Here is a 12,961-nt window from a genome sequence, read left to right on the forward strand (position 1 = left end):
GCTGCTGGTGAGAGCAAGACTGAAACCAAGAGGCCCTTTGTATCACCTAGACCAGAGTAATAAAGTACAGTAAATGCAAAACTAAGGAAAGACAAGATGAAAAAAGTTCTGCAGGTCCCTTTGCCTTTAAGGAGATCATTTCGATCAAATGTAGGTATCAAGTTCAGACTGAGCTAAGTTGTTCTTCAGGCTTCATCAAATATGTTGACTTAGATGCTCAGGGCTTGGTTTAGCTGAGCAGCAGTAGTTATTTAATGCCATCCCTGATGTCCCAGGATATATGAGATTTATATCCCAGGATATATGACATTTTTGGAAGGGCTGGTGGATATGGTACAAGACTTATGAGAGCCCTAGACAATTCTGAAATGGCAACTGGAGGTCACACTGATTAACCAAGAGCATCTGCTAGGAACTTTGACGTGTGGCTAAGGGCTCACAAGAGTCAACCCCTGTCCAAAGGTCTGACTATTTCTCTTGACTTTTTTCCTTGACTGCTCCTGAACCATAGGGACAAATCTGTCTGCTTTCACTGCAACCAATGCCCTTCTGCAGACCTTCTCAGCCTGGGGACAGGTGTCTCCTCTGGCTGCACCAGTGCCACCCTACATCATTACCTGGAGACCCCCTCAGACGTCTGTCAAGATGTGTATTTCTCCTGGAAGCTACCACCCTTCAAATCTGCCAGTTCAGTGGCTCATCTGAACGCTCCCTCTGCTACTGTGTTTAAAACAGTGGCTTTTTTCTAATAAAACCATCCATCCTCATGTATGTGAAGGTGTAAGGAGCACCCACGTGAGCACTCGGTAGGTCTCAGGGATGTACCACCACCTTGACATAGCCAGAAGCAGCAGCATCTCCCCAGCCTGGGGTTAGTGGTCCTTCCACCCCCTTCTCCACCCTGCTGTGTGCACCACCTCGAGTGCTTCAGCTGCCATCAGCCACGTAGTACCTCTTCTAGCAATGGAGCACCTGGAGAGCTGCTGATAACATACAAATCCGACCGACACATCACCTATCCCAGGAGGTCTTATGCAACTGGAAGGTGAGAATTCACTTGAACTTTTGCAAGCAAGGAACTATTAATTATTTCTTATCTTACTGCACTGTAAACAGATGGTGATGAATAAACAGACTCCTAATTTAAACTTCATTAACGTTTTTCCAGCTTGACTTTTAATTTCCATATGTTCATTGCTTCTTCTCCCATCAAACACGCCTTGACTTCTTCAAGGGAGTCTGACAAAGAACTCCAAACTCCAAATTTGGCTTACCAAGACAGCCTCTGCTCTAGGCCTGCGGAGCAGTAAAAGCAGTTTACAGGGAACAAACAAAATGGGCTATTTCCCACCCGGATTTCTTTGCATGTGACTATGCTGGTGATGAGCTTGCAGGACTCAGCTCTATTGCTCACAAGTGTGAAGTATGTACAAGTTAAGCAGATACGAACAGGCATTGGGAAGGGGATTGGCACTATTTTTTTTTAATGTTTTCCACTTTTCTGACTTTTTGATCGAGGTTTCAAATCCTGCTTGCAAGGCAGACAGGCCTAGGTTGCAAATATAAAGTGCAGTGAGGAAGTACTTTAGGTATCAGAAGCAGCTCAACTGTAGCGGCTCCTTGATGGCTATTGGCAATTTTCACCGACACTTAGAAAATCATCTCAGCTATCTCCATGCTACTCAACTGTGGGGAACAGATAGACTAAATGCTAGTCCGACTCTGTGAGATGCTGACAGCCCCCAGCTGTGAAGTTCTGAACTCGTTTCACTTACACTTAACTTCTGCAAGAATTTAGGATCGAAATCAAGCTGAAATTCTTCCCTTTCAGAGAAAAAAAAAAAAAAAGTCCTGAGAAACCATAAAGTGACAGAAGTTCAACAAAGGGAAATGCAAAATCTTACACTTGGGAAGCAATAATGCCATGCACCCATGCAGGATGGAGCCCAGCTTTGCAGAGAAGGACCTGGTGGTCCTGGTGGACACTAAGTTGAACACAAGCCAGCAATGTGTCCTTGCCACAAAGAACGTGAATGGTATCCTGGGCTGAATTAGGAGGTGTGTTGGTAGTAAGTTGAGGGAGGTCATCCTTCCCCTCTGCTCAGAGCTGCTGAGACTCGTGTGGGGTTCTGGGTCCAGGTGTGGGCTCCCCACTACACAAGAGACATGGACATCCTGGAGAGAGTCCAGCAAAGGGCTGCAAAGAAGATTAAGGGACTGGAGCATCTCACGGATCAGGAAAGGCTGAGAGCGCGGGGACTGTTCAGCCTAGAGAAGAGAAAGCTCAGGTGGGATCTTATCGATGTGTATAAATACCCGATGGCATTCAGGGGAAAGCAAAGAATGCAGAGAGGCAATGGGCACACACTGAGAACCAGGAAATTCCATTTAAACATAAGATTCTTTTCACCTGTTAATATACTTCAACAGTAGAACAGGTTGTCTAAAGAGGTTGTGGAGTCTCCTGGATACTTTGAATATTCCTGGAGATATTCAAAACCCAACTGGACGTGGCCCTGAGCAACCTGTTTTGGTTGACTGTGCTTTAATCAGGGGTTGGGACTAGCTGACATCAGGAGGTCCCTTCCAACCTCAGTGATTTTGTAATACTAAGCCGAGGAACTACGTTAACGCAGAAAACTGCACCCCAACTGCTCAGGCCATCAGGCTCTGGTGTCAGGAGTCTTCTGCGGTTTAAAGGTCTCCTCTATGTTCTTGAATAGAGACACTGAAACTCCCATGCCATTAAAGTTATCTCCAAATCTGGGCCAAGATTCGTGTGCTCAAGTGCTGCCTGACATTCCCACCGCTTTCCACAAAAGCTGTTTAGCATACAATGCCATGCTTCCTGCACAGCCACACGGTCTCCAGAGCTGCTTGTCCCACCCAACCACGAGACACAGTACCTCGTTCAACTGCCATCCCTAAATGACTCTGCTGCTTCTGAAAGAATGTCTGATTGCAGAGGGAATTGATTAGTAACAATGGGATAAAGAGATAATGAGCTGAGCCAACCGACCTAGACCTGATTGATTTTCTTGGATTTTTAACAAAAGAGAGATGGTTACTTGGTTACTTTTTTTTTTTTTTTTTAAATTTTATTTGAGTGCTTCAGGTTAAGTTGAACTGTTCATAAACTGCCGCCATGCAGAGGGGAAAATAAAAAAAAACAACCCTTTTTGCTCAGGGATCATTGCACAGAAAAAGCAAGTGGAAGTCAGCAAGAAGCAACGCAGCAGTGAGACCTGCCTTGCAGCACACCTTGAGGGGCTCAGCCACGCTTCACACAGAGAGAGATTTGCCACCATCTGTGGGCCTGGAAAGCAAAACCCCCTTCAGCCATCCTCTCCTCCTAACCCTTGGGAGAGCTTCCCTACTGCTGCTAACTGTGTTATCAGCTGAGCAGTCACCGTATTGCATACAGATGTCCTGGCTGAAAAAGGATCTGGAGTAAAAGCCTGGTTTTCAGTGCTGGGATTGCATTCCTCACTTCTGGAACATGTTTGTAAGCGTTGTCAAAGTAAAACCCGCCCGGATGTGTTCCTGTCTAACCTGCTCTGGGTGAACCTGCTTTGGCAGGGAGGTTGGACTAGATGATCTCTGAAGGTCCCTTCCAACCCCTACCCATTCTATGATTCTGTGGTTCTGTAATGCAGAGGACAGGGGAATTCTATTTATTATAAGCTCCTAAAACTAAGTGCCTTGGAGAATCCCAGGCTGTGGAATTGCCTTATTTATTTGTTTTACATTGCAGTGGTGGGAGATGCCACCAGAGAAGCAGCCCTGTACAGCGACAGAGCAAAGAAAGGGAAAGTAGACAGCCAGAGAACAAAGAAAGGGAAAGAAGACAGCCCAGGCTGCTGCTATCGCCACGGCTGCTGGCCGAGTGGCAAGCTACTTTCTGCAAAGCAATTCTCAAGAACTTCTCATCACGCTTGTCCGGCAGAGCAGCAGAGAGAGTTCTCACTGAAGGCATTCAAATCATGGGACTGACTAGGCTGAACTGATCCCGCAGTTGCCCAGGCAGGACTCCTACACTGGCTGCTGGAAATTTGGGATGACCTGGGAACCCTTTGAATGATGCAGCTGAACCGCCAGACCTGACCTACCAGTTGCTTACAGCACACTGACCTTGCAGAAAGCAGCACTGCAGATTCACTGGTGGTGTAACTGCATTGAGACAGAATCATAGAATCATAGAACGGTTTGGGTTGGAAGGGACCTCAAAGATCATTTCCAACCCCCTGCCATGGGCAGGGACACCTCACACCAGCCCAGGTTGCTCAAAGCCCCGTGCAACCTGGCCTTGAACACCTCCAGGGGTGAAGCTTCCATAACTGCTCTGGGCAACCTGTTCCTGTATCTCACCACCCTCACAGCAAGGAATTTCTTCCTGATATCTAATTTAAATCTCCCCTCCTTCACTTTAAAACTGTTACCCCTTGTCCTATCACTATGCTCCCTGATGAAGAGTCCCTCTCCATCTTTCCTGGAGCCCCTTTAGGTACTGGAAGGGCCTATAAGGTCTCCCTGGAGCCTTCTCTTCTCCAGGCTGAACAACCCCAACTCTCTCAGCCTGTCTCACCAGTCCAACACCCAGGGGCGTCTGTGAGATGCAGTCCAGCAGCACTTTCTCCTTAGCTGTGTGATGAGGGAAGGAATAATCAAAACTCCTTTTCCAACATGTCAAAACCCAGCAAAAAAGTCTGCTATATCACTTCGTAGAAATGGTGCGGGCAATCTCACTGAGCTGAGTTTTAGGTCCTTTAGGAACACAGTCTGCACTGAGATTGAGACAGGGCATTTTGTACACCATCTCCTGCCTTGAGCAGGGAAGAATCCTGCCACTTGAACAGTAACAGGTTTTTCAAAAGATTAAATAATGCCTCAAATTATATTTGCGAGCACTCTTTGGGGGCCAAAGGGCTGGAAAGATCATCCGGCAAATACCCAAGGGAAAGTTTAGCTTCCTGAAATGCAATTCCGTACGGGACTGAACAGATTCATCACTCCTCATCATGGAATTGGGACTTCACCTCATTTGGCCAAATCCCCTCCAAGTCAGTGAACGCCAGGACAGGAGTCATATGTGAAGTGTGGTTATTTCCAACCCGGCCGAGCTGTTCACTGAGAATCCCCTCATAGTAAAGGGAGATCTCGTCAACAGTCAAGACAATCTGAACATGATTCATCACATCCCAAAAGAGATGCCTACACTTGGCCAGAAAACACGAGAGCTACCTAAAAACCTAGTGAAAGAAATCCCCCACCAAAAGTCATTCCCATGCAATGGCTATTTGCCCGTGTGAAACAAACCGGCCTCAGCCTACTTAGTCTTGATTTTAAGCTCTGTATTGAATCGCACGTGTCCCTTTACGTCTATACTAGTTATTTCAGCACGGGGGTAAAAGGATAACAGGGCGGAGGACTGCAAGGGCAGCCCTGCTCACGAAATCAGCCCTGTGCTGCAATACGCAACGGCATCCTACGCGCCCTTTCATAAACCGGGCAAGCTCTGCCACGAAGTCAATAAAACAATCCTTCCTGCAGACCTCCAGAAAGGCTGTTCGGTATCCTCTGATGGTTACAAACTTCCTTTAAAATCCAGACTTTGATCTCACAGCCTTTTTATTCTCCTGTGTACATGCCAGCTTAAACTGGTCTTCCCTGCTGTTTTCTCCCCAGCTGCAGCCTTTCCCGTGCTGAAAAGCTAACTTCTCATCAGAGGTGGTCACACTTTTGTGACCCCTGTGTTTCTCCCGTGTCCCTGCTAAAGTCTCCTCAAATATGGGTAACTTCATGGATACTGAATCGCGCTCCGAACTGGGAATCGCGAGACTCCCATCCTGCTAATAACAAACAGCGGTCCTGTGGTCCAGGGCTGCGGACACCAGGAACAGCGATTGTCATCTACTACCCGCACTGAAAACACAGGGGTTTAATTTGAAAAGAAACCATCAATTTCACCCATGCGTACACACCCACTGTAAGGAATGGGTGTTTGAAGACAAAACAGCGTTCAGACAGACGTTATCGTTTATTGGTGGAAATCCACCTGCTTATCCCGAGCTGGTGATCAATCTCATCAGGTGTTCTTAATAAGTGACTAATCTATCTGACACATCAAATTACATCTGTGATTAAGCCCCTCTGATCAATAAAATTGATAATGGCTTCCAAACAAAGCTTTATTTCCAGACTGTACTGAAACAGTGTGTTTCCTTATTTCCACTCATTTAATTAGAAAGGATAACAAATCGGTTGTTAAACCTCAAGCGATTTTCTTTTTGCTGAAAGGACATGGAATGCACAGAAGGCAACACACCTTCCCGGTCATAAATCAAGGTACTAAATTACGGATGGCAGGGAATCTCCATCGCTTTCCATTCTCCTTCTCTGGGGGACTGAACTGTGTTAAAATTACATTTTTCCTGGGAGTTTTACGAGGATTTTTTCTTTCCAGCAACACTCAGACTAAACAGTCATCACCTTCGTATGATCTCATATCACCACCTTCACAAGATTTCTCCCCAACAAACTTCCCCCTCACCCCCAACCGTCAAAGTTCAAAGTTCTATTTTGCAGCTACGCTCAGCTACATTTATGGAGTTACGGAGCCCCACTCCAGAAAAACATCTTTTTTTGACCTACTTGTGCTCACACGGTGTACCTTAAACACTCCAAGGGGGAAACACATTTCATTTAGGCACTTTGAAGTTACCTGTGTGCACCACTTTCAAAGCAGACTTCTCCATAAGTCACCCGTTTGAGAGGCAACACTCTAGAGATGCTGGTTTATTTCTGTTGATTGCAAGGGCAGCCACGAGTGTCTAGATAAGAGTCAGGTATTGAGCTCTTAAATGTCTGCTGATTTTGGGGGGCACGTGGATGCCAACTGCCTTCCACACAAATTGCACTGTAAAATTTGGTTGGATGCGCACTATGTTCCTACACACACTTGTTCCACCCTGATGTCATAGAATTATAGAATGGTTTGGGTTGGAAGGGATCTTGAAGATCATTCAGTTCCAACCCCTCTGCCATGGGCAGGGACACCTCCCACCAGCCCAGGTTGCTCCAAGTCCCGTCCAACCTGGCCTTGAACACCTCCAGGGATGGGGCAGCCACAGCTGCTCTGGGCAACCTGGGCCAGGGGCTCACCACCCTCACAGTGAAAAATTTCTTCCTGATATCTAACCTAAATCTACCCTTTTCTAGTCTGAAGGCATTCCCCCTCGTCCTATCACTACATGCCCTTGTAAAAAGTCCCTCCCCAGCTTTCTTGTAGGCGCCCTTCAGATACTGGAAGGCTGCTGTAAGGTCTTCCCAGAGCCTTCTCTACTCCAGGTTCTTCTCCATGACCATTTCTACCAAGGACATGCAGACATTCACAAACGACATCTGACACTAACTCAGGAGTAGCAGGTACTGTCTTCGTGACCAAAAAACATTTTATAGTGCTCACAACTGCGATTTCTGAATCAGCCCCATATAATGACTATGGGTGGTGAGTGGTGGAAATGCAGAATTATCCCAGTCTAATATTTCAGAATTACATTATGAAAAACAAACTCCAAAGGATTTTTATATACTTGCTAGTGCTTGGGCATTCAGGGCTTGCAACGTGACTGAGTGTGTTTTTACATCAGAATCAGGAAAAAATATTTTCAACGGTTTAATTCAGTGGAGAGAAAAAAAAGCTGGTTTGGATTAAACTTTCCAATGAGAAAAATCATTTTGAAAAAGCAGAAAAAAATATTAACACTTCAAGTATTTATTCTTCTTTTTTGAATGTTCTGTATTTAATTGAATTTCTTTAAATGTCCATGAAAATGAAATGAAGCATTTAGTTGGCTTTCAGATGAATGTTTTAAACTACCCTGACTTTTCCCTTTACTGGATTCCAGGAGAACATTTCTTCAAACAGCTCCATTTAACTGTACAGGGACACTTGAAATAGTTTCCGAATCAAAGAAAAGCATATCTTAGTAGATAAAAGCAGGGGCCAAAAGCCATCCTCGCATTCAGTAAAGCTCCTCCAGGGACCAGCTTGTCCCCAGGATGCTATTCTACCATTAATGAGCATTGTGCAGAACAGTCCTTCAGCCTGTAGCCTAACTGCAAGCAATGCCAAGTGAAAGAGGATGAGAAGACTTCTTCCAGGATATGGGATGCAAATATCAAGCAGGTTACCATCTTCCCACCCCCTCCTCCAGCAATGTGATCCTTTGTTTTTGGAGTCTGACAGCCTACCACTGGTCCCTACACCTCCTTCACTTGCAAAACCAGGACCTGTAACTTGAGGGAGGCACTTGCAGGGGGAGAGAGGTCCCACTCGATGCCTCAACTTGGGGCTTTGACAGCACTGCTGCGGGATGGGATGGGATGGGATGGGATGGGATGGGATGGGATGGGATGGGATGGGATGGGATGGGACGGGATGGGACGGGACAGCACCAAAACCAAAAGCTTGCTTTCTCTGCCACACTGATCTCTACAATTTAAGACTGAGCATGGGTGGCTGTGTCAAAATTTCCCAAGCTCTCTGCAGGCTGCCCACTGGGGAACTGTGTTAGCATAGACCCTTTCACCATCACCCCACCCATGTTGTGTCTCACAGGTTGCTCTGCAGCTTCTCTGTTCACAACAACATTGCACAGCCGTCCTCCTGGTCTCAAACCCCACGTGCCCAACACATGGTGTGCCATGCCTGCTCCTCAAGGGTGGCACAGCTCCATGGCTGCTGCCTGAGGCTGGGATGGAGAAACTTTGGGAGGCTGGAGAGAAAAGGTGGCATCACTGACTTGGCCTTCCTCTCCTGATCACTGAAGCAGGGAGTGGGTTAAGGGGATGGGAGACCCTTCCAGGAGGACTGTACAACGTGGTGTGTGCTCCATGTCATGCAAACAAGGAGAAGATCTCAGCTGCCTGGCCCAACTTCATAGATACCTTGCAGCCTCGGAGCACACCCTTCCTGCCTCTGCTTTGCCACCAGGGCAGAAGCGGTTTTGGCATGGGGATGGGAGGGCAGTTCAACAGAAGGAGAAGGTTGCCATGACTTCCCTCGAAGCAAACCAAGGCCTATGAGAACTTCAAGCCTTCAGATCCCAGGGAAAAAGTGGTTAAGGCATTTCCAGTTCAGAAAGATGGATGACTGACTGTGATTAAACACACTGGGACACCTAAACTAGGCTTCCGCAGCAGGGAGGCAGTGAGTGATCCCCAGTGAGCTATTCAAACTCTTGTTTGATTGAATCGTACTTTGGAAGTCCCTATTTCTCACCCTCCTAATGTAAGAGCTCAACATCATCTGGAGTGACCGCCTTGCTCCAGCGGCAGAAGAGGTGAGAAATGGCACAGGCAAGGCAGATGTGAGGCTGGGTGATGTTGGCTTGCAGGCCAGGGACGGAAGAGAGAGGCCCCATACCTGAAGTCTGATTATCCCCGACAAGCTCTGCCAAGCATTGGCTGCGCTCCTCTTCAATCTCCTGCATGATGCTGCACTCCGGACGTATGCTGGATGCCTGCAGAAAGGATTGAGAAGAGAGTGAGCAAAACCCATCTATCCTCAGGGATGCGTTCTTGGGGATTGATGGTCATCTAAGGTCTCCTGGGCCATTGCACAATGGGGATATGCATGCAGCCTTATTTTATGTTTGCTTGAGAGACAGGATTGTAACCAAGAGCCTGCTCAATAAACAGCATTTCCCTCCATGCCTTCCTTAAAAAAAACCTCCACTTATTTTTTTTTTTTCCAAAGATCAGGAGCTATTCTGTTTTTTTATGCACTGGGAACCCCACCTGACTAACCTAACACCAACAGCTATCTAGGGCAGGAAGATGGCAGTTTTAATATTCATGCCAAGAGCAGCGGGACCTGTGCTTACATGGTTTATTCCCTCCGTTCTCACATGGCCTGCCTCCTGGCTCACGCTAATTCAAAGCAAAACAAAACCCAAATCAAATAAGAATGAAATCTCTGATGCAGATTAGGAGATCAAGGAGCTAAAAAGCAGGAAATTCCCAATGACAAGACTTTTTCCCCCAAGTGGTTTCTCCTCAGTCAGACCTAATTATATTGTGTTTGTAACAACACAACCGCGGCTATAAATGTTCAGGTAATTAATCTTGGACTCCTTACAACATGTAATTCATAAACTGCCTCAACCATAAAATGTGCAAATAACCATCTGCACTCAAAAAAAGGAACCAGGAGCTGGACAACCGGTCACGTAACACAGTGTCCCCTTGTCAACAGCACACTCTCAACTTGGAGGGAACACCTTGCTTCACTGTTATCGCAACTGCAAGCAGAAATCGAGGTCCCGTTACACGGGGCGCTGCGGAAAACCCCATCTCTTTCAAACGATTGGAAACAGCATTCAGCAGAGAGACCTATTCAGAAGCTCAGTGGCAAAGAGATGGTGAGGGGCGAATGATGTGAAGAGGGCGGAAGTCTTGTCTTGAGCTTATACCATCACTCTTAAATGTGACGCAGGAAAACCCACGAGTCGGGTGAGCTTCAGGGTCAGATTTTGAGGACAGGGGATGAGCCTGTGCCTGTAAGAAGTCATTGACTCAGTGTTCACTCGTGATGGATTTTGGAAAAAGCATACGTTTTCATCAGAAATAGGCAGAGAAAGGGAAAAAAAGAAAAGATCTCTTTCGTGTCTCCGTTTGAAAATATGTGAGCTACTTCTCTATCCACATATTTGCCAGACAATTTTGTAAGACAGAAGGCCCAGAAATCCTTTGAAGGAGCAATTGTTTGATGTAAATTGCCCTTCGGATTAAAATTATAAAATAATTTAGCACATTAAATTTATTCTCACCATTGCTTATTAACCCAACCTGCTCTCTTCCCTGTTCCACCCCATGTCTTGTTCAGACTGTAATTTCCTTTAGGTTGGGAATTGGCCTTGATTAGCAGAATACAAACAATCAATTATGTGGTTTTCTAGTCAAATTAAAAATAAAAAACAAAACAAACAAACATGAGAAGGGGGGGAATTATTTGGAGTTGTCTTCGTTCTCAAATGTTTCTTTTTCCCAAAGGGAAAAAGATCTTAGGAAATTTTGTCTTGGCTCATCTAAAATACCATAGATTCATTTTGTTTTGATTTTCAGTGCTTCTTGCCTTTTTATTTTAACCTTAAAAAAGCATGAGGGGAAGCGTGAGAGATTTGCAGAACCCTTGCTGCAAAAGTAAAGACTGAAATGTTTTCCAAACATTCTGATTTTTTCAAAGGAAAGTTTTAACTCTCTGGACTTAAACTATTGCCAAATTCATCTCACATCTATAAATAACTCAAGTTTTCACTTTATAAATTAATTCATACAGCTCTAACTTTGATCAGGGTTGGCAAAGCACTGTGTACTTCTACAACATATTTTAATAATTTTTTTTATGCAGTAAATTTTCTACCAACCTATTAGCGAGTACTTCACTGCCGCATCTTCCCTTCACTAAAAATGCATGCCTAAATTGGATGATGGCATATTTACCTCAATTGCCCGATATTTACTTTTGTGTAGATGTTTTATCACCTTTCAAAAAAAAAAAAGATGTTGATTCATTGTTAGTATTCTGAAAAGTGCGCTTGTGATAGATTCAGGTAAACTTGATTACAGATGTAATTTAAAAAAATCTCATCTTTTTTTTCATCCAGTCCAAGAGGAAAGACATCTATGTTAGGGAAACCACTGGAAAAAGCGTGTCCAACAGCTAAAACACCAAAATACGGGTGATCTTGGCTTTTGTAGTGCTGGTGCTGACTTGCTGTGAGCTTTTAAGCATGGTGGGGGCTTCCATTGACTGAAGGATTATTTAGGTGCCCAATGCCCACTGATTTCAAGCAGAGCCAGATGCTGAGGTGGGATTTAGACTCCTGAACAGAGGTATCTAGGCCCAGTTGAGATGTTCTAGGGTATCCCTCTTGGCCAACAGCTTTCACTCCAGGGAGCACGGGTCAATGTAAATCGTATGTTGGATCGGCCAACCCCAAAACATCTACCTCATATACACTGAGCTCTCTACAACAGTACTAGGTACTTGTTTAAGTACAGGAACAGGCTGCCCAGGGAAGTGGTGGAGTCACCATCCCTAGAGGTATTTAAAAGACATGTAGACATGGTGCTGAGGGACATGGTTTAGTGGCGGACTTGGCACTGCTGGGTTAACGGTTGGACTTGATCTTAAAGGTCCTTTCCAACCTAAATGATTCTATGATTCTATAAACAAACAAACAAAGGGTGGGATGTATCACACCTTCTCTCTTAGTGGGACACATCTTCCTTCATTTTAGCTGTGTAAAAGCTATATATTTAGTCTGAACTGATTTTTACCATTCCTTCTAGTCCACAGAGAGTTAGCAATCAATGGCCCTGAAGGCTTTCATCCCACTTCACTGACTATAGTTGGACCAGTTCAAACTAAAATACCTACTATTCAGCTGGAGAAGGTCAGTGATGTGTGAATTTAATGTCTAAAGACCTTTAACTGAATCATCAAGGTCAACAAACAGCCTCACATTGGAGGCCGCCTAGTTTATGGCTCATTTTCCACATTAACTAAACAAGCAAATAAATAACCCAAACAATCACAGCAATCCTCCTTCTACCTTCTCAGTGATAACGCTAATAACCCTCACATATCATAGCTGTCACTGCTACAGACTAACAAAGGCAGCTGGAATAAAATAAATAAATAAATAAAAAAAATCAAAGTTTTGGGCATTATTAGGAAACAGAAAATTGCGGTTTTGACAGAAAAGTCTTTTTTTTTGTTGGCAGCTCATCAGTTCAGCTGGCATGACGGTGAGCAGGGCAACAAATTCAGTTGCCTTAATCCAACTCCCAGTTGATAAAATACTCATGGCTGAAAAGACCCCTCAAGAGCTGCGAGTCTTGCCTGCCAAGGGGGATCTTCCCTGGGATGAGAGGCTAAATAACTCTCCTTCCT

General features: G+C 45.2%; 1 protein-coding gene across 1 annotated transcript in view; it reads right to left on the bottom strand.

Moving 5' to 3' along the window:
* The window catches only part of VIPR1 (vasoactive intestinal peptide receptor 1), a gene marked incomplete at both ends in the record, with an annotated part of 118,897 nt that overhangs the window by 70,455 nt on the left and 35,481 nt on the right, over window positions 1-12,961 (bottom strand). Inside the window, one exon of the mRNA XM_082479925.1 lies at window positions 9,428-9,524. Within this exon, the coding sequence (XP_082336051.1) occupies window positions 9,428-9,524 (97 nt within the window). The remainder of the gene's footprint in view (window positions 1-9,427; window positions 9,525-12,961) is intronic.

This window comes from Vanellus vanellus, assembly GCF_965231255.1.
Source record: "Vanellus vanellus genome assembly, chromosome: 2".
Classification (NCBI taxonomy): Eukaryota; Metazoa; Chordata; class Aves; order Charadriiformes; family Charadriidae; genus Vanellus; species Vanellus vanellus.